Here is a 23341-nt window from a genome sequence, read left to right as displayed (position 1 = left end):
ATACCAAAAAGTCAAAAATTCTCTTTTCTCTCTACTTTTTGCACATCTTTTCGTAAAAAGTCAAAAAATCATCCCAAACATACTAATTTTTTTTATCTCATATTTTAACCAAATAATCAAAAAATTACTAAATTAGTCTATTCCCAAACAAGGCCTAAAGCATGCTTGAGCTTTGCAAGTCGGAAAACTCCTTGTGCAAGCTTTGACTTGTCATAATATTTTAAAAGGTCTGTATTTTTTTCAACTTATTCAAGCTAATTGTGCCCGGTACTCTGACACAAATTCTCAAAATACTAATAAGAAAAGAAAATAAGTTATAAGTGGCTCAAGAAACTGCACCAAACAGAGCCATAGTCAACTTTCACATTCTTGAGCAAGCACCTAGTCAGAAGAGGCACCTTTGCAAAAACAGAAACTAGTACTCAGATGAAATCCGATAACAAGACCCAACTAACTGATCAATCCAAAGCAATCTCATTTCTTTAAACATTATTCACCTAGCGTTTCTGATTACTGTTTTCCTCCCAATAATACAGATGAAAAGAGAGACAAGATTTCAGGGGAAGAGGCAAAGGTTGCAGAACGCCCATAACAATGATGTGGTCATGATTCCCTTTTACAACTTACAACAGAGGGCTACAAGAAAGGGCAATAATTCGAGCTGCTTCAAGCAACTTCAACGGGCAGGAAGCCATTTGGTATTTCGGGAAAGAATTAGTCTTCAATCAGCAATGCAAATGATTCAAACGCAACCTACCTGAACAATAATAAATAAATAAAATTCAATCCTTCATGAAGTTTGTGAGGAAGTTGTGATTGTTATGAAATGTTTCTTACCTCACAGAATTGCAATGTTTCTTATTGAAGCCGACAATGAAGTGAAGTCGATAATGAAGGTGCGGATTTCCATTGGAGCAAGCTCCACCACCTGCTTTACAGGATCAACAGGACCTCCCCTCAACACTTTGAAGTCTTCATCGGGAGAGCCTTCTACTTTCCATACCAATCTTTTATTGATCATTTCTTCTCTTTCTTGATTGGCTGATAAACTCATTTCTGTAATTTTGTTTATCTGCAGACACATTTTCAAGAATGATTTAGTTTTAATGAAGTACACGGATAAATTTCCACTGCATATTACTTTTACCTTCTTATCCGGAAACAATTTTTTCAATTCTACAACTGATGTAACTGAGAGATCCTTGTCCTCTCCAATCTAGAATCATACAGATAAGCAAAAAAGTTAGTTTTATAATGCATGCTCTGCTTAGGAAAATGAAAAGTTGTTTACATTTATTCATTTGATATTAACCACTGATAGTGAATGCTCTAGACTTTGATGTCCCATTATTGTGAAATGAATTTGACATACAAACACAACCCATATTTCATCTATACTCTATGTAAGAATAAATGATTCACCTAGCATTGTTGGTTTTGAAATAAGAACACAAGGAATGATTCAGAAAATATACTACCAAATTCCTCTCTTGCAGCAAAGCTTAAAAGAAAAGAAGTTTTACAAAACAATGTTGCAATAAAAATAAAACTAATCCAAACCAAGCAAAATCTTTCAAGTTACATTATAGAATCATTCTGTATTGCATGAAATTGGATACATGTGTCTGGTGCATGTGCGTATCTAGGGATAAAATGGGGTTTTATGTAACACACTGTCAAAAAAAGCAATTTACTCACTTTATAAAGTTATGAAACAAAAAAAAAGTGTTAAAAATATTAAATTGATGGATATGCTTGCTAAGCGCATATATGATGGGAAATATAGAAAAATCCAATACCGTTATCTAGTTGTCAAGTGTTTGACGCAGGTAATTGATTTATTTTTAAGAGTACGTAACATAGGAATCATTTAAAAACCAAATCAATAATGGAAGGGATTGGCAGAAAACCAGGAATAGTGATGCAGGAAATAAATATGTAAATAAAAAAGCATCTATAGACCTCTATGAAAGAAAAGAAACCCACTGTTACAAAAATTGTGACAAAAACTAGCTATACGATGCGAAAGAGATTTTATTTCCTATTTTATAACTTTGTGCCATTAGTATTTTATTAATGTTCTTTTAAATTTTAATTATAGTTTAATTAGGAATTTTATTAATATGTAGTTTCCCATTTTATTAGGATTTTAGCAATTTTATTAATATTTGCTTTCCTAAATACGATTTTAATCCGGGGTGCCTGCTGTGCACATGGGCTCATTTTGGGGTCCGGTTTAATGATCCGAACCGTTCACATTTTAGAATACATTAAGTAGAACATATCTATAAAAAATCAAGTTAATCAGATATCGTTAATCCTTTCATCTACTCACATTTGTATTCATTTTAATACTTTAAATCACAATGTCATTTATTTTTGTAGATATAAATGCGAGTAGATGAAAGGATTAACGATATCGGATTAACTTGATTTTTTATAGGTATGTTCTACTTTTTTTTGATCAACAGCAAAACTTTATTGATAAATCAAAAAAAGAAGAGAGGATAAGGCATCCTCTTACAACAAGACAATGAGAATACAAACACAAAATACCCCTAGCAAGCTAAACACAGGCAAAAGCCTACACTGCACACACCGCCAACCAATCTCTAACTAACAAAAAAAGTGGGACTCCCTTAAATAAAGAGTTCCCTGACGCCCAAAAAGAAGATAAGTGACAAACATGATCCCACAAACAGCCCACCTCCCGAAACTTATCTTCAAACAACCTCTGATTTTGCTCCATCCATAGAACCCAAAAAGTTGCAAAGAGGGCACAAGACCATAGCATTTTGGCTCTCTTCGATCCTCCAAATGTGCGAAAATCAACTAGGAGCATATGCGCACTCCCTTTTTGGGCGACCCACATAACATTTCCCAAAGAAAACAATCTATGCCATAAATTCAAAGTTATTGGACAATGCAAGAATAAATGATCTATGGTTTCCCCGTTCTTACAACACAGAATGCACCACTGAGGATTTAGAAAACGATTGGGTCTCCTTTTCTGCAATGTATCATTTGTTAAAATGCCTCCATGAACCAAGGCCCACATGAACACCTTTACCATTAAGGGAGCAAAAGCCTTCCAAACTTTTTTGCAAAAAGGAAACTGAAGAACATAAGGATTATCAATGATGAAATCAAAAAAAAAACTTACAAGAAAATATTCTGGACGAATAAAGAGCCCAAACCCTCTTGTCCTCCAAAAGAGGAGATAAAGAAAAGTGATCAATTCTGGACAATAAAGAAATCAACTGTGAAGCCTCCCTATCATTAAGATTCCTAAAAAAATCAAAATTCCAGGAAAATTGGAGCCAAAAGTATGAGAACAAGCCACTGGATATAGATGTGGGAAATCCGCAGCAAAAGAAGATTGACCCATCCAAACATCCTCCCAAAATCGAACAAATTCCCCATTGCCCACCCTTACAGAAAGATGTCGAGACCAACATGTGAAAATTTGAGAAATTGACTTCCAAGAAGCACGACAACTACCCCTCAAAACCACTCGTGAATCTCTACCATTGTCTTGAGTCCCATATTTGCTTCTTATAACCGAATGCCATAGTGAATCAGTCTCAAGTGGAAATCTCCATAACCACTTGCCAAGAAGGGCCAAGTTCCTAGCCACAATATTACCGATAGCCAAACCCCCCTTCTCCTTAGGTAACGACACTAACTCCCAATTCACCAAGTGATCATTTTTCCCCTCATCCTTTCCTTCCCAAAGAAAATCCCGCATCAACTTTTCTAGTGACCTTGCCACCTTTATCGGAACCTTGAACAAAGATAAATAATAAATAGGAATACCACTTAAAACAGCCTTAACCAAAGTGTATCTACCCCCTCGTGATAATAAAGCCTTACTCCACCCTTTCAATCTCTTGCCAACCTTTTCCACCACTGGAGTCCAAAAAACTTCACTCCTAGGATTACCCCCCAATGGGAGACCCAAATACTTAAACGGAAGTGACTCTATACCACATCCTAAAAGAGACACCCTGTTCTGAAGTTGATCTTGCTGCATATTAATTCCCACCACGCTATTTGATGTACTCTAAAATGTGAACGGTTCGGATTATCAAACCAAACCCCGAAATGAGCCCATAAGGCCGCACAACAGTGCCTGCTGTGCCCAATTTTAATCTGACGATAAAACTGACCAAATCATTGTGCAATTAAGGATTTCAAAGAAGAGTAACATACAAAGGCAGAAAATAGTTCTGTCTCGTAATTAAACCTTATGTGATCCAAGTGCTAGACAAAAAATTTGAAGTTGGTAACACTCAAGGACACTAGGCCTTTTTTGTAATTACTATATGAAAGACGTAAAAATACCTCATACAAGTGCGCCAACCGAAGGAGAACCTTTCCATCTTCAAGCTCCTGCAGTATTCAGAAAAGAGGTTTAAGGTGGAAGGTATCCCAAGAACTTAACTGGTCAGCATCAGGTGCACAAGCAACATGCAACAATCTAAAGAAGCAATCACAGTTGCTATTTCAGAATACATGAAAATACCTCGAGGGTTATCACGGCAATATTATCAGGTAGACTGTAGGAGGGGTCCATCCGAGAAAAACTTGGTACTGGAAAGTTTGTCCATTTATCTCCGTCCTGCAAAAACATGAACCATCCATATTACTGTCAAAAAAAATTTATCATATCAGCAACAAGAGCACTTAAAAGTCTTTCTGTCACCTGCTCGGTGAAAGCCAACAGAAATGGAGAATATATCTCCTGACCAAATGACCGACGCCACTTAGCTCCTTCTCCCAGAGGATCAATTCTGAGATAATACTTTCCTTGGATCTGTGAGAAGTATGCCATTTAAGCTAATCAGTTGTGGCTGTTGCAAACTAAGATTCATAAAAAGATTAACAAAGCAACACATTATATGCATACGTAGATAGAAATGAAGGTCAATATATTAATTATAAATTCGAGTATCTGAAAATGTATTCCATTGAAAACAAGACAACATGCACATAACCCAAAGCCACAAGCACATAAGATTTTACATATATCACTGCAGCAGATCCGTAGTGCAAAACTCAAGAAATTAAAAATAAGAAAGTCAGCCAAACTAGCATGTAAAACTGAGCTATGGAGTAGTGTAAAACAGAGGATTATATTTGCACAGAACAGATCCCAACCAAAGAGTATAGCATATATACCAAAAGACTGAGGGCTGTAAATTATGCCAAAAGTTAGTTCTGTACCCAATTTACCCCACACGTACCCCAATCAAGTGGAACTAAATTGGGCATACTTTTACTTACATATATAATTTTATGTACCTAAAGAACAGAATTTTCAGCAAACATAAGAATCTGGAAGATATAGATTTGTTAACAGATCAAAATTTCAATGCATCACTTTCATGGGATCAACCCCCAATGCAGCTGAGAAAACAATTCATGATGGGCTTGCCATTGGACTTCTGAAAAACAGAACAGAAACTAAGTAGAACAATTCATGAAACGACTCAACAAGATGGACGTATAAAGAAAGAAAAACAGTAGAACTCCTTGAGGAGTTCAAATTAACAATCAATCTCAACTACGGGCTTCGACGGATGAAAATATTCTTAGTGATCTATACAAGAATCTGGCCATCATTGCAGAAAAGGAATCACTGAGGAATAATAAAAAGTTAATCACTTGAAGAAGGCACCATAAATACAGTCTAAGATGTGAATGCTAATTAACAAGCCTGATGCTGTAACCAACTAGGTCTAGCCTAGTTGGCCACCATGACTTTTCTAAGGGCTTAGTCCCTAGGGGGAGTTGAATTAAGGGGACAAGCACTTTGTGCTTTGCAATAGGTGCGGAGGCTAACTCCCATAAGTGCTAATCTAATAATTAATAACTAACTTTCACCAATCAAAAAAATAAAAAACAAGCCTGACGGTGTATGGGAGAAGACACTTCCTGGTTCTTACTTCATGAAATACAATCATTCTTGAAGGTCCTTCAACCGCAATCAGCTTTAGCTAATGCAGAATTTATAGAAGAGGGAACACTGCCAGAGTACACCTTAATCTGCTCAACCTTTTTTTTTTTTAGGATCAACAACAAAAGACTTTATTGGTAAATCAAAAAAGTAAGAGAGGATAAGGCATTCTCTCACAAAAGAAAAGGAGAAAAACACAAAGCAAAACCCTAACAAGAAACTCTTAAGCAAAAGCCTACATATCACACACCGCCAACCAATCTCTAACTAACAAAAAAAGTGGGACCCCCTTAAATAGAGGATTCCCCAAAACTCAAAAAGAAGTTAAATGGCAAACACTATCCCACAACCAGTCCATCTCCTAGAACTTATTTTCAAGCACCCTCGCATTTCTTTCCATCCATAGAACCCAAAAAATTGCAAAGACCGCACAAGACCATAGTATTTTGGCTCTCTTCGATCTCCCGGAACTTAATCTGCTCAACTTTAGGATGCAATAATAAAAAGCCTATGAAAAGTGTAAAGGGTAGTTTTGGGAATTGGCTATTTTAGTTGTTTTTTTGACTTCTACAAAAAGACATGTAGAAAAGTAGAGAGAATAGTTGACTTTTTGATAGAGGCTTTTTGGCTAAAATAATAGGTTCCCAAAACAGGCCTTGAACTCAATTTGTATGGCTACCATGCACATAGGGAAAACGGAGATCTGGGGACTCATTTTGCAGGTTGATCCAAATTAGTTACCTTCAATATGCTGATATTGCATGCAGTATGCGTGGCCAGTTGAAAAATCAGGTCTCAAATACCAACCAGTATGTCGAGAAACGAGAGTTTGCATGCAAATTTTCCTTTCAACGTTCTAACGGTGTTACTGCCAAACAGTTTTTCCCCACCCAAACCGATACACAATTAAAATCCCGCAATGAGAAATACATGGAGTGACTTGGAGCACCTAACAGACATACAGGAAAACCCTCAATTCCACACTGACAAACTGGTCCCAGGGAAAAATGGATCTCTCTCTCAATGTCTCTTAACACCATTATGCAAGGTTGAGGATATTCTTCACAAGAATAGGAAGCCTAGCATAATTTGAGCAAAAGAGGGCATTATGTATTATGAATCCATTTTCAAATAAAACACAATAAACTGTAAGAACCATTCTTTAGTGGACCTCTTGAGCAAATTCAATCTGCTACCCTATCCTTGTTACATATGATACCTTGGAATTAGATGAATCTGACACTTAGACACGTACTTGCACCCAACAACATTTTAGTCACTCCTCAAGCATCAGTAAATGACAGACTTGATTCCAAAATTACTATGTCAAGGAAAATTCTAGTTGTAAGCAGGTTGACTTGAAGTTATTTGAATTGTGAATCAAGAAAACCTAATGGGTACCCTTTTGGGAGCAACTCCCCTACACATACATCAAATGCTGTAATGGTGAGTTGAAATGGATAAAATCTTTAGATCCTATCTAGTTAAGAATTATATAAAGCTATCCAACAAGAATAACTTGAAGAAAATAAATATATATATATATATTTTTCATACAGATTTAATTGAGTATTAGCATTATATATTTTCTTGATGAAGCAGTATTTGATTTATACATAATTCAAAATGTTGGTTAAAGTAACATTTCAGCTGTACAAAGTAAAACATTTTAACATTGCCAACACATGGAGCAATGACGTCATGTACAAATTCAATTTGGCCAACGAAAAAAACAAAACAAAACAAAAGGCAGATTAAGCAATTCGTGGTATAATATGCTTACTGTTAATCCAGTGCATTCATCACGAACACAAACTATTTCATTTAATGCCTCTGCAACGCCTCTAGAATCGTCATGAAGCAATCTCCTATACAATGGAAAACCAGATTATCTAACTTGAAACTTGGAACTGGTGTAATAAGCAGATAAAAATTATCATGGCTCCCAATCTAATAAAAAATTAGAAATTAAGAGAGGATTTGGAGAAACAAGAAACAAAATGGGAAGAAACCTATGGAGCATCAACTCCAGTTGCCCATCCACAATGCTGGATCCACCCACAGATCTATCAACCAAGATTGAGAACTCTTTGCTGTCATCTTTCATGTAGATTCCAAGATTAATCTGAAAGTTAAACAAACTAGATTTAATATGTGAATTCCAAATAGTCTAATCAAATTGCATAATAGACTTCCATAAAATCCTGTAACAACTATCAACTGCAGTGGACAAATCTTTTTGAACAATGGAAGAATGATGCACAAGCAACAAGAATATTGTACGGATGTAAAAAATAATTCTTCTTATCTTCAATAGCTACCTAGTCTTTAAAATATCCTCTCAAGTTAAAGAAATAACTACAAAACTAAAGATTTAAGGGCCAATCCACAAAAACTTTGACAAAGCTTTCCTATGTTAATTTACACATTTAATTCAAATAGTTCCAGCCATGGTCACAAACATAAATAAAGCACGAGCCAAGCTTAAAATCTAGAATTCATCATTGAGGACATGGTTTGAAATGTTGATGAGATAATTTATAATAATAATTGCTGGGCACTAAACTCCCATGATTACAAACATTTGTTTCTTTATTATTATTTTAAAAGCAAAGTATAAAAGTGAAAGTGAATTCTTTTAGATGAAAATGATACAAGATTGGAAAGCAGGCATGAGAAAGCTTTTTCAGAGCGGAGGTCGAAGTCAAGCTATGAATCCTCAATTTCACCATCCGTTTTCATATGAGTTGTTTCCAGCCTTGGTCTTTTTTTGTTCAAAGAGATTCTTCAGCCAAAGGAGTAAGTATTGGGTGTTGGCATGTCCAAAAGCTAAGATCGGTTAAGGCGGTAAAGATGGTTGTGTAGCTTACTTGGTGGACTCCTTTAGTTTAGCGGTCATGGATCGATTCTGGGCGGTTAACTAGTATACCCCTATTCTCAGAGTTCACATTTTGATCTAGCAAATTGACTTTCCAGATGCTGCTCGCTTTCTCTCAGCCACTATTGGCTTGTGTATTGGTCGGCATTCCTACGTGCTCCTCCTTGCCTATCACAATCAATCGGGTTTCTGCCACTATCTATGACATTTCGAAATCCAGTTTTGATCCACACAACCAGACACCCGTCTTTGGGATGAAGGAATCTGGCATTAGAGTCTCACATCAAGCCAATGTTTTGAAAATCGAACCGGACCGGCCGATTCAACCGGTTGAACCGTCAATCGGTCTAGGGTCTGGTCCGGTTCAGATATACTCTCCTAACCGATCCCACTTGAAAACCGGCCATGTTTAGCTAAATCGGTTAAACTAGTCAACCAGACGAACCGGCGCTGGTTGAAGAGAACTGGGCCAGTTTGCTATGCATGATCCAATATAGAAAAAGTTGGTACTGTAAGGAGTTGAACCCAGCATCTCAATCTCCAAGGAACATGAATTTCCACTATGTCACCATGGCTCCTTGTTAATATAAAAGAGATATATAACATTTATTGCATTCAAAGTAATTTCTCTCAAACACATGTATAATTAATATTTTTACGACAATATTAATATAAAAATATAAATAACCATATATATTTGATAAATATATATCTTAAATTATAAAAAAATATTTTAAATAAATGTATTTTATTTATTTTTAAATTATACGAATATATATAATAATTATGACGCTACGGTTCAATTCTAGTTAGACTCAATGGTAGAAACAATGACATGTCCACCCAATCCCTTTTCCGATTCGCTCACTGGTCTGACTTTTACAACATTGCATCGAGCTATAGCTACGAAACTCGATCTTTTTCATTAACAGAAACAACGCGATTTTCCTAATCAATCTGGTATAACACGAAACATTGTTTGCACATCATCTGATCACTTGGATTTGATAACATTATCCCCCTTCTTGGTCGTGCCTTTGGGCTCACCCCTACCTTTGCCCTTCCTCTTTGGTGTCTGATATAGCTTATTCCGCTTGAGACTGCATGGTGCTCTAGACTTTGAACGAAGGAAGTAAGGGCTCTCCAGCCTTATGGGCTTTCCCTAAATAAAATAGTTCATAGTAAGTACTCTTTAGAAAGAGGTTCGCTTCCTAACCCCTCACCCTGCTGACCACTCCAATTCTGGAAGAAACAAGTTTACAAGTAACTAGTAAGGAGAGATGGAAAAAAAAGACAACCACTAGCTGAATCATTTAGGTTTCTTTCATTATTACAAGATTTTCTAGGAACTCCCCTTCAATCCTTAAGAATAGATATTCAGAGTCTCAAACTCAGAAAATTATGAGGCAAGGCAACTGACTCTCTCTTTAGTTAGGATCCACTCCAAAGAATTCCCCTCAGAGTTCTTGTGTCCTCCTTCCAAAGGCTTCATCTTGTGCCAAAGGGATAGGCATCTTATCCAACTTCCTCATTGAGCGCAGGAGTTTAAGAATGTCAACTATAAAAAAAAATTACCAGGAGATGTTGGGAAGGTCTAAGATAATGAAAATAACACAAAATTTCTCAAAGAAAGAAGAAAAACTACAATGATTTCATACATGGTCTACAGAAACTTCCTGAACCATACACAATAAATCCAATTGAGAAGATTGATAGTAATATCTGTGTTCAAGAAGACAAGAATACCCAAGAAGGACAAAGAAGGCCAAATAAGAAGGCTTTCAGTTTCACTACCAGTCTGACTACAATGTACCTCTCACAATAAAATTGAATTTACATTCAACATATGTACATATGGATATATACAAAAGAGTTTCCCTAAACATTTGCCTACTCCATGTGACAGATAATGTTAGCAACATCAAATAAGAGCAGGCCAACAAGCTTCTTCCATCAATTTATGAAATTCCATGTTCCCACATTGTGAAGCAATTGTCACATTGTGACTTTATCAATGCAAATCATTTTCTTTCCCAAAAGGTTATTGCCATCTACATGGTGAAAGAATCCCATGCCACAACAAAATTTTGAACTTTCTCAATACAATTTTCACCATGAAAAACATAGCTTTGGAATCATAAACAATTTACTGAACAGATAAGATCTAAATAGTTCCAATTATGACATAAACTTACAGGGTAATAATTTCCTGCAACTGGTTGATTCACTTCAAGGTCCCAGTCAGCTCTATAGTCTCGAATCTGCAAAATAAAATTATTTCCTTCAGTTAAAAAAAATTACTCACGCTAACCTATTTTTAATGAGACTCAAAATGTGATGGTATTCAAGAAATGTGCTCAGTGGTCAATGTCATCTGACAAAAAAGGCATATGCCACACTGGTAATAACTAATGTGATTGTGAGTACACAACCTACCCTTTCAATGAAATCACGTCCATTGGAATCTGTATAAAATGTCTTATTACTTTTCAGGGCTGTTGTAACCTTGGTTACAATCTCTTTTCCAACTCCATCATCAATAGGTATGGGACCAACCTGAAACTCAGTTTATTATTGATGAAAAGAGCTTCAGAAAGAAATTAGATTCTCTTCAATATAAGTTTTCCTATTCTAACCACCACAAAGAACTCATGCAAACACAAAGATGATGGCAAACAAAAATGTACTTACAGTGAATTCAACTTCAGCATGCTCCTTTTCCTTGTACACTCTAGTGATCTGCTCAAAAAAACAATGTTACATTACTAAGAATCACAAATAGAGCTTTCAGAGAGCACAGTGCTCACATATGTCATTATTTAGATTTCCATCATTTAGTGAGACTATAAATCCGTACTAGGTCAACTTTTCCACATTTCCACATACCATCGCATCATGATCAAGTTCTAGCCAGGAAGAGAGAGAGAGAGAGAGATGGATCAATCATGGTTTTTTGCTTCACATAATTTTTTTTTTCACTAGATATAATTTTTTTTTTTTTTTTTTTTTTTGCACAAGATAGCGGTTAGTATGCTAGTAGTTAAATTACAACGCAGGCCAACATCTCTCCATAGATTTGAACCTAAAACCTCACTCACCTTGGCACCTAAGTGCCCTCTCCATCACCACTTGGGCAATTGCCCGGGGTCTAGATATACTTCTTCAGCCACTAGCAAAAGTTGAATAAAGGCGCCACTCTTTATAATATTATATATATATATTTTTTAAATGGTTATAACTTCAGCATCACAATTGGAGCATTATCTTTATAACTTTCTAATATGAATTATTTCCTCCAATTATCTTTTTTTTTTTTTTTTTTTTTTTTTCAGCAACAAAGAAGAATTTTATTAAAAAGGGAAAAAGAGGTACAAAGGAGGACAAGAAGTCCTTGTAGTTAAAAACTGAAAACTAAAAAAGCTCCAAATCGCATACTGCCTTCCAATCACTAGAAATCAAAAAAAGTGGTATTCCTCTGAACAGGGGAGCAACTGAAAGCCCAAAAAGATGAGAGAAATCTGATTTTTTCCCACATCGAAAAGACATCCGAACTATTGTCCTGAAGATCCTCACATTCCTTTCCAACCATACGACCCAGAATAGAGCAAACACTGCACAAAGCCCCAACACCTGAGCATTTTTGTTAAGGCCTAAGAAGCGAAAATCAATGGATAGCATCAAACTACATGATTTTGGAGCCACCCAAGCAAAAAACTGCTGCCACAAACTTCTTACCACAGGACAGTGCAAAAAAAGATGATTCAGATTCTCCCCCTCCCTTACATATAATGCACCAATGAGGAGAGAGAGAGAGAGAACAATTAGGCCTCCTGTTTTGAAGGACATCATTGGTCAAAATAATTCCATCAACCAAAGCCCATATAAAAAACTTCACTTTGGGGGGGCGCAAAAGACTACTAGATCCTTTCGCGAAGAGGAAAAAATGGAATATTGCTTTCTAATGATTTTTTAGAAGACGGATTTGCAAGAAAATACACAGGAAAAATGCAAGAGCCAAACCAATTTGTCACCCGAGGAAGGAATCAACGACACATAATTAATGCCAGACAAGGAGGCTAAGTCACCAGCCTCCCTATCAGTAAGACTTCCAGATTATTTCCTCCAATTATATCAAAATGTTAAATCAGGTCCGGAATATAGTTCCCCACCTTATCTCCAAGATGTTACTAAAGTTTCATTAGAAAAATGTGTCTTCTGTCACTATATCCAAGCCCTACTCTTAATTTTAGTACACCATGATTTTCAATGACATCATAATTTGGATGAAAAAAGAAGAAAAACGAGGTAATCACCTGATATATCCATGAATTAATCCTCTGATGAACTTCGTCTAATAGTGGTCCTCGCACCACTGTAAGTGGAATCTGCAGCTTGAAAAACAGCTTCTCATTTTATCATTTCCATCAGTATAAGTTGTGCATGCAGTGCTTTGATAGGCAAAATATACCTGCCCTTCAGATGTCAAGGGTAATGCACCATTTGGAAGAAAGATGTATGCTCCAGAGGCCTTCAACAACAACCAGAAAAGAAAAAAATTCTTGTTATACAAGCTCGAAATGGTAACATTATATTGTAATACAGTCATATGAAAAGAGAAACAGTAATACAAAGGTGTATAAACAATCATACAAAAGTAGCTTGGACAAAAAAAAAAGAGGTTTAAATTACCTGGGGACTTCCGTCATATGCAGAATAATAGCTGTATGATTGCTCAATAGATTCTTTGACCTTCAATTTTAAATTAATATCAAACCAAATGCATGTCAAAAAATTGAAAGAAAAGAAAGAATAGAGTAGCATTTTTTTCCCAAACATTGGAAATGCAATAACAACAATTATAACAATTCATCTCATCATAAAAAAAAAAGGGGTTGCAATCAAGAGAAGGGGCAGAGACAGGGTAAATAGCTTGGAAAGGCACACAGGCATAAAAAAGAAAAAGTTACTTCGCATACCCACCTCAGGTTTTCAAGGAATGGCCTAAAGTTTAACAAGCAACAAAAGAAGTACTCAAGTTTTGAGGCCAAGGCCTTAACTTCTATGTAGCTCTATTTCCAATATAACAATGAAGATCTTACGTAAATAAGTAAGGTGCCAACCGAATAACATACCAAACTTCTGGTATTAACATATTGAGTAAGTGTTCCTTCATTAGCAGAATATGTAAGCTTCAAATTTCCTGGCCCTACTGCTATAGTGTCATTCTGGCTTCCCATGGACTCGTATGACATTTCCATTGCTAAAGTAGGGGCTGCATTTGTAAAAAGGGACAAAAAGAAAATGCAACCATCTGTCAATGATTCTCAATACTCAATAAATGAGCTAAATGATTTCTCTACTTTGTATGAGTAGTTTCAAAAAATGGTAATTAGATGGTTAACCTGCCCGTTCAGCAGTTGAGATGACATAAGTGCTGAAACCAAGAGGTGGAACAGATGCTGTAAATGCAAGCCAATATCTGGGGGTTGTACTTGGAGATTTACCCACATATGCAGTAGCATAGTAGTTTCTTATGCCTAGAGAAGCATTAGCAAGTGGTAGAAGCTGTGATTCAATTTCTGTTCCATTAGAATCCTGAACTGTGACATTCCCATTGATCACCTGTTGCAAGTTTATGAATTGGGATAGATAATGCTTGAAAGTTAATAAACAAATCATTAAAATTGTCCACTTTCCAGCAGAAAAAGAGAAAATATGAATTAGGGTATTTTCACATTAGATCCCAGTATTATATATTTTTGAAAGGCATATAAAGAGATTAACATTTTCATGGAACTAGATACAAACATATTTATAAAAATAAAAATAATAAATAAATAAATGGAACTAGGTAAAAACATACTGTAACACACATAATTGTGACTATGTTGAAATTTGGATAGCTTATAAATTACTGGTTAGGTAAGGTAAGACGACAGATATGCAGGTATTGAGTGGGAAAAAAAATGATGTGCTTCTTCAAAGCCATGGCTAGTAGCTTAACCAAACCAAGCCTTAAGTCCCATCAAATGGGGTCGGCTAGTAGCTTTATTTCTAAGAAATAAAAAATGCTATTCTTATATAGATAGGTATCAAATAAAGATGTGAATTTCTCAAAATCAAACAATATAAAAGCCGTATCCATTTCATGTTATCCATATTCTTGAATCATATATTTTTATTCAGGTTAAAAGAATAGATAGGAAAAGAATAATACAGCTCCTCCTGATGTGTTTTGCAAGAAGATGAACAGAGCCATGTATTGATTGCCTCTAAATTAGAGGCTTTCTGTTCTGAGCAGTAAATTGAAGACATACATTAACATGTAGGACCAATGAATTCAGATGTCAAATATCTACTCAAACTTACTACATAACAAGTTGGAGCAAAGATATATGGCAGGAATAACAAGGACAAATGAAGAGTCAAAGGTAACAAAGACTAAAGAATCTTTTATATGACCTCTATCCTAAGAGAATACTAGAGTGGCTGAGGATTGAGACAGGGAGTAAACAAAAAATACTCACAGGAATTCTTACAACATCATCTCTTTTCCACCCCAGGGAATTGTAGACAACAACAACCTACAAAAAAGATGGCAATAAAAGTGTTTTACTTCAGATAAATTAATCTATTTTTGTACCTGATGTAGAAGCACTTAAGTTGAAAATATTGTTAAAACATACTCCTCACCAATTTTTTTCCAAGAGAGAGATCTATTTCTGTTGCAGGACAATAACTTATATTCAGAAGCGGGCACTGGCATGAGAAAAGGAAACCTAAATGTCAATTCAACAATTCAATGTTTCTTGACTACTTAAGAATTAAAAAATAAATAAATTACATAAGTCAAATATGGCACACCAAAAAAAAAATTCAGTGGGGAAAAAAAAAAAAAAAACCACAAATTTGCAAAACATAAGTCAAACTCCAATACTGACGACTCATTGATGGAGATGCTGATTTAGAGATATTACCAAAATGAAAGTAATATTCAAGCAAGGACTTAGTTGGTGAAGTCTGATAGGTAACCATATAAAATACTTGAGATTAAATCCTGCCTCATCTGGATGAGGGTTATGATGGGGGAGGTTTATCTAGTTGGTAGCCATTAGGAGTGTAAAAAAAATTGAGTGCGACAATTACACTGAACCAAACCGACCAAAATTTTCAGTTTCAGTCAGTATTCTGTTTTAAAGTTCTCAACTTGATTTTGATTTTTTGAAAAAGTGGATATCCCGGTTCAGCCTTTGGTGCAAATAACGGTGAAACCAATTATCCCCGAACCGACCAAAAATATATATAACATTTATAATTTTATTCTGTCTTTTAGTTGTCACATTTACTATCCAATCTCTACTCCATTTGCCAGCCCAAATTTGCAAGTTATTTCATTTCCTTTTTCAATTTTCAACTTGCCCCCTCTCTCCATCCTCGAGCAGCTCACCCATCACTCAATAACTCTCTCCTTCTCCCCCGCTTAAGTTGCCCACCCACCTACTCTCTGCATCACCAACATGATTGAGCATACAATGACACATGGCAGACCCTAGTACAACCAGGACCACCTTCTTCTCCTCCAGTGAAACTTGTCACATGGTGACTGCAAGGATCTTTTGAACACAACAGCTTTAGATGCAGTGAGCTCACCGCTGTACGGAACAGAGAGCTCAACCACAATTTTAGATCATGCAACCAGAGTGCACTTTTACACTTGATTTCACCAGTGTTCACTACTACTCTCTCTTTCTATGATTTTTTTTTCTTCCTGTATTACTATATATCCAAATATGGCTATAGATCAATCGATTTAGGATGTTCTTAAACCAAACAACTAAACCGAACCAAACCAAACTCTTTCAATTCACAGCAGTTTGACTCAGTTGCATGTTCTGCTGGTCAGTTTTGGTGCAAATTTATACAAAACCAAGAGGATCAGTTCAGTAGAGAATTTGCCAAAAACTGCTAACAAACCAAACCACTCTCACCCCTACTAACCTTTTTTGCATTTTGGACCCAAGATAACAATAAGATAAAATAATAATACAGAAAGGAATACAGTAGCTCCTAAAATGACTGAGTTAAGGTGTGCAAGCATCTGCACAATCAATTTGAATTACTTTAAACTTTAAAGCCTGAACTAATGACAGATATTTTGGTGGAACATTTATAAAGAAAACTGAAAGGTTTATGGTTATGCATGTTAATCTAAATACAAAACAAACACAGCCAACTATGAAGCATATAGGATTGTTATCGTTTGCCTGTTGAAATTTAGTCAATGGACTCCTGCATCCAGATTTAGATGTTGATTCTACCATACAAGCAAGTGAAGCTGCAACTAACTCCTCAGACTGCAAAAAATATTGGATTAGTGATGGGACTCATAGCATAAACATAACTGCATAAGGAAGTTGACTAAGAGGAAATATGGGACTCTTGGAGCAAGTCTTTACCTCCTTGTAGCCTATTGACAACCGTGTCGCGTAATCATCAGCCACATGCTGCTTTTCGGTGCCAGTAACTGCATCATGATGTTGAGCAATTGCCAAAGCATCAGCTAAAGTGTCTGTAGTGGGTCCTATTTTATTCCTCCCTCTAAAAAATTCCAATTGCCTTGCAAGCTGCCACGTATTGGAATCTAATAAGCATCACAATTTGAAATTCTTTTCCAGTAAGCAATTTGCTGGTCAATGAAAGCCAAAATAGTTTGTATAAACCTACCAAATAATATCCACTCATCACTCTCACATAGCGTTTCAGAGAAGGCCTGCTTGTAAAATATCCTGTCCAGTAAGCATTTACACGGTCGGCGTATCTGATAAATACATACACAAATCCTTCATTTTAGACAAGTGGTAAAAGTAGGGGCATTTATTTCAACTTCCTAATTGTCAAATTTTGTACTCACGGGAAGAAGTCATCCGTCTTAAGGGGCCAGGATTCATTTTCTCTATATTTTGCATCGGTGTAAATTGATGGGGTCGAGTACAGTGCATTGACACGCCCATCCTGCAAACATACATGAAGAAATGTAGCCACAAAACTTAAGTTTGTTCACATTTGTAAATTGTAACCCTCCACCTTTACCACATGCCATGTGATCACATACAAAGAAAAAATGTAACAACAGTAGGTGGCATCAGGTATGAGTCTGTGTGAACTCTCAACATGTTGTATAGTGTTTATATCAGGTAAAGCATGGCTAATTAAACTTTTTATTTTTTCAAAATAAGAGGACAGTCAATTGAATGGAAAATATAACATGATGCAAGAACAAGCATAATCCAATTCAAATATGGAAAATATTTAACCATGATTTTGAGGAAAACTAACTTGATTGACATAATGAATTAGCTTGTCCAAATTCCGGAACCATGTCTGAGCATATTGATACTTGAAATCCGTGCCCATGGTCCACATTATATGATTTGTACGGGTTATGTTAGCCTGAAACAGCAAACATAAACAAAATTGCTAGTAAGCCTCACATAGTTAGACTGTTCTAGCAAAAAAATCTTCAAGCCAACCCAAGCTGTAATACTGCAATATCACAAAAGCAAACAAACTCGCTACATTTTCTAAAGGAAGTCCTTCAAACACGTACTTCAAAGCATCATCTATCAAGATCTTAATTTTTAAGGGTTAGCTAGGTTTGTGGCAGCATTTAAGCCATTTTATAACTGAAATGTAGCTTTTCACTTTTATGTATAACTAGTAGAATAACTATCTGACTTCCATTAATAATGGAAGAAGACGTGTTTCTATTTTTCATCAACACATTTAAAGCAATTATCTTTGCTCTGTTTTCAGATTGGATAAGTAACAATTACATGAAACCAAGCACTCCAACTGTAAGAGGAAAGTGAACAGGTTTTTACATGGAGCAAGTTAAACAACTGCACCCATCTTACCTGTGATAAAGCAGCAGCTACAAAATCGTTGACGCGCTCTTGGACATTGTAATCAAACAATTTGATATTATCCTGCAGTGCACAAAAGAGACACGGAAATTACCATATGCACAAGCACAAGTTAATGTTCAAGATACTATTAACATTCTTTTTTCATGTATTTACCTGAACAATGGGAGAATCATCATTAATTTCAAAGTAGAAACCTTCTGGAGGTTCATAATTCTTAGGAAATGCACCAGCAAAAATCTACAAAAAGTGATAATACAGATAGAATTCATTTCCAAGCAACAACAAATGACCTACCAAAAAAAAACCATTTGTAAATGAAATCTACGTTACACAGACTCAGGTACGGGTATCGGGTGCAGGTGCGTATCTAGGGGTCGGACATCTTATAATTGAAAATGGAGGATACGGAGATATGAATCCAAATTTGGATATGGGTACGGGGATACGGTAAATAGTTATTTTAAAAAAATATTTATTAAATTATCATGTTAAAATTTATCCGGATAAATTTTTCAATAATATTTAATTAATTAAATACAACATAAAAATATTTTTAAATAAAATTATTATCTTTATAAAGTTATTATTTTAAAAGTAATGGGGTGAGAGAGAGAGAGTTATTATTATCTTTAAATAACAGTGGGGTAAGAGAGACAGAGAGTCATTATATTTAAATAAAATTAGTGAAGAACAGGAGAGAGAGAGAGAGAGAGAAGAGGAGATCGAGCGATGAGAGATAGAGAGAAGAAGGGATCGAGAGATTGAGAGAGAGAAGAACAGGAGATCGACACGTGTACAGGTAAGGAGGACGAGATCGAGATCGCACTTCGATTTCGACTTCGACGTCGAAGGGGAATTTGAAGCCAGTGACAGAGGATCGAAGGGGCCACACTTGTCGAAGTTGTCGAACAAAGGATTGAAGCCAGTGACAGGTTCTCTCCTTGCTCTCTCTTTCGTTTCTTCTGCATTTAGGGCAAAATAGAGCCGTATCCATTTGTAAAGAGCCATATCCCGGCCGTATCCCGCACCTGTAACGTGTCGTGTCGTGTCGTGGTACCTCCCAAATTTCAAAGAGTCTGTGTAACGTAGAATGAAATGTGAACAAAGGTTGCATCCATCATGAATATCCTTATCAAATCTATTATAATAGAGACAAATATAAACCACTTTGAGTCACTCACCTGTGCAGATGAACCAAGACTCTTGGAGCCCCGCCACACAACCTCAAGACTCTTCTCATTTTTCCGCTTAGCTCTATCTTGGTAGTCAATACGCCCAAAAAAAAGAGAGTCAAATCCAACCTAAACCAACAAAAAGGATCAAGTTTAGTTAACCGGCATTAGGTGCAGCGATTTGAGTGGGTCAATTTATTATTATTTTTAGCTTGTATAAATTTTTGTATCCTTCAGGCTTCAATATGATTATATTCTTCAATAGCTGACAACTCATGACTGATGAATGTCAAAGATGTCAAGGACTTATAACACAAGGACTTATAACACAATAGGCCATACCTCAGACCCCAGAAGGTAAGCCTGCACTGCTGAATGTCCAAAGGGATCGATTTGCCAACCAATTCTCGGATTCACATCAAACTCCTCTTTGATAAATCGGTGCCCAAGTGTTGTCTGATCTATCATGTCGATATAATGTGGAGCTGCCTCATCATGCATGCACATACCCCCATTTCTGTGTCACCGCCAAGTAATAAACAATAACACTTAATTCATAACGCTTAACATGCTCAATTAAGAGTTGCATACTCAACATATTTATGTCATTTCCTGTCTCCTATGATTGATATATACTAGATTGGAAATGACATTAATGAAAAGCCTGAATCAAATAAGTGACCATAATTTCTATATAAAACTATATTTGAGTACATGACATTTTATACATGAACTCTAGTTGACCCGAGCTGACAAGCTGCTTGACTGTACTCTGGACTGCCTCGCTCTGATCCGTCCACCAAAGCTGGAAAAATGCCTGCATCATCCAATATGCCTAAGTCAGTTTCACATTGGGTTCTGTCTATGTCAGCGTGTTTGTGTCAGCCTATATGCAAGGACAGACCCAGGATTTTGTCTGGTGGTCTCTTTTGGGGTAAAAAGTCACTTTTTGGCTTTTAGCCTATTTTAGGTCACATCACCTCTCTATTTTTTTCCAAAAAAAGCCAGCTTCTAACCAACTTTCCAAAACAAATCTTAAAACTAAAATTTGAAAATTCAATAATCATAATAATAATGTATATTAATAATATCCTATTTCTTTTTTCTTTTCTTTTCTTTTCTTTTTCAACATTTCTCAAAAAACCAATGGACATATTCCAACAGAAAAAATCCAAATTATCATTTTTTTTTAAATGCACAAACGTCACAATTCTGCTAAAATATATACATGAAAATACTGATTTTGTAACTTTCTAAAATAAATATAAAAAAAAATAATAACTCTCAATGCATGTTTTATTTATCAGAGCTCCATTTATCATGACAGAGCTAAATTTAGAAATTTAAGAAAGATATATATATATTCATAAAATTCATTTTGAATAGACATTGATTTTCTTTACCCAGATAGAGACTAACACTCCGTTTGGATCATGAGGTATGAAAAGAAAAGAAAAGAAAAGAAAAGAAAAGAAATGAAATGATTATGGTTTCTCACCTTCTTGTTTGGATGTTTGGATGTACATTGATTAAAAGAGGATACAAGTATCTATATATTTTATTTGTTTTGTATTTAGAAGGGTAATTTAGGCATTATAATTTTTTTGTACAAATTTCACCACTTTTGGTGAGAAACAAAACTTAAGTTTTGTGTAATTTGTGTTTCTCAGCATTTTTCATCCGTTCCATCATTTCTCACCTCATTAATCATCCAACCAAGTGATAAGTCTCATTCTCTCTCTTTCCTTTCTTTTCTCACCAAACCTCTCCGTCCAAAAGAATGTAAGAGCATCCACACCAATCTCTTTAAATTTTTAGTCAAATTATAACTAAAAAAGCCATTTTTCTATTTTAACTAATCATCCCACTACATCAAACTCTCTATTCTAACTCAATCCTATTAAAAAATTTGTTATTCTTTTTTTTTATTAAATTGATGAGTTGCTAGCCAAACAATTCTTATGTTCCTTTGTAAAGGTAAAACTGGAAGAAATGTAAAAAAAAAAAAAAAAAGTCGTTGACCGGTTGACCGGCGAGTTGATCGGCCGGACTTCCAGGCAGACATCTGGCAACACATAAATAGCATGAACAGTACCTCGCTTGTTATAGCGAGATACTATAGCAAACACAAATTTTGATGAGCTGCAATCGAGATTGATGGAGGTGATATTTTGAAATTTATATCGTTAATTTAGCTAAGAATCGATTATAACGATCCTGATGCTGATGCTCTAAGAGAGAAAGAGACCAATATGAGATGGAAAAAAATTCCTAATTTAAGACCAAATCAGTGGGGGCAATTGGGAATTTTTTTAATGAAAAATAAAAAAATTTAATTAAAGATTAAATAATAATTTTTTATAAGCGTATGGGAATATATTTATATACATACTAGCGGTCTGCACAGGAGATGCAATTGGGGAAAAAATAATATTGCAAGAATAATGACACAGAATATGTGTTGCACAAGCGGTAAGTATCTTCTTAATTAAACTCATGATCTCAATTTCGGGTCGCATCCTCCTCCCAAAGTATGAGACAATTTAAGTCAACACCATCTCAAGCTTCACGTAGATAATACTACTATAGATATGGAAAGGCAACAAGATTGTGACCTGTTCAACGTAAATGAATTTCCGATTTTTATCAGCCAACAGTGCTGGAACTAATGAATCCAATACATTTTGAACACACGCCCCCTGCAAACAAACAAAAATTTCAAAAAAAAAAAAAAACACTCAATCAAAACCAGAAACTCAAATGTCAAAAGCAGAAATAGAAATTAAGAGTAGAGAGAGAGACCTGGATGGAGTTCTTGGAGCCAACATAGTACTGATCAACAGTCTTTAACCATCCAACATCGTCGTGCGTATGAGCAACCAAATGAACATTGAGCTTATCACTAACAATACCTTGTGAAGTATTGTAGATCATGTACTTCGATTCAGCGCACAGAGTAGTCAAGATCAAAGTCAACAAACACACTCGAATCGCAGCCATTGGTGCTGAAATTGACAAGTTTCGAGCTCCAAAAACACTTCTAAAGAACCATTTTTTGGATTAGGTATGTGATTTGATCGAGCGGGGTATCCAATGAAGAAGTTGCAATTTCTTTGGCACGAGCTATAGGGCTTTTGCCGTGGATTGAGTGAGAGTGAGAGTGAGAGTGAGAGAAAGAGAGAGTGAGGTGCCATATAGATAAGTTTTGACGCTGACCCGTGCCTCGTTTGGAAAATTAATTATTAATTTATATATTTAGAAAAATAATTAATTTTTTTTATAATTAAATATGATATTTATGAAAAAAAATAATTATCAAATTGATATTATATTATATTTTATTTATTAATTATTTTAACCTATCTTACTTATTTTTTATAAATTTTATTAAAAAAAATTAAAAAAT

General features: G+C 35.5%; 1 protein-coding gene across 1 annotated transcript; it reads right to left on the bottom strand.

Annotated features, from left to right (window-relative positions):
* Window positions 1–399: 399 nt before the first annotated feature.
* On the bottom strand, window positions 400–23111 carry LOC145812692 (putative alpha-mannosidase At5g13980). Its single transcript, XM_082907705.1, has 30 exons — window positions 22738–23111; window positions 22551–22634; window positions 20664–20752; window positions 20278–20452; window positions 19945–20064; window positions 18917–19000; window positions 18752–18823; window positions 18174–18287; window positions 17749–17849; window positions 17562–17655; window positions 17294–17461; window positions 17102–17191; window positions 15531–15596; window positions 15365–15421; window positions 14240–14459; window positions 13970–14109; window positions 13527–13586; window positions 13306–13365; window positions 13151–13222; window positions 11529–11576; window positions 11274–11393; window positions 11033–11098; window positions 7972–8084; window positions 7743–7827; window positions 4706–4816; window positions 4526–4621; window positions 4345–4392; window positions 1148–1216; window positions 838–1072; window positions 400–757 (listed from the first exon to the last, which is right to left on the bottom strand). The coding sequence occupies exons 1-29, from the start codon at window positions 22933–22935 to the stop codon at window positions 839–841; spliced, it is 3054 nt and encodes a 1017-aa protein (XP_082763831.1). The 5' UTR covers window positions 22936–23111; the 3' UTR covers window positions 400–757; window position 838.
* Window positions 23112–23341: the final 230 nt, after the last annotated feature.

The sequence above is a fragment of the Camellia sinensis genome, chromosome 15 (genome assembly GCF_055761805.1).
Source record: "Camellia sinensis isolate YWXY chromosome 15, ASM5576180v1, whole genome shotgun sequence".
Classification (NCBI taxonomy): domain Eukaryota; kingdom Viridiplantae; phylum Streptophyta; class Magnoliopsida; order Ericales; family Theaceae; genus Camellia; species Camellia sinensis.
This window is presented reverse-complemented; position numbering and strand designations above follow the sequence as displayed.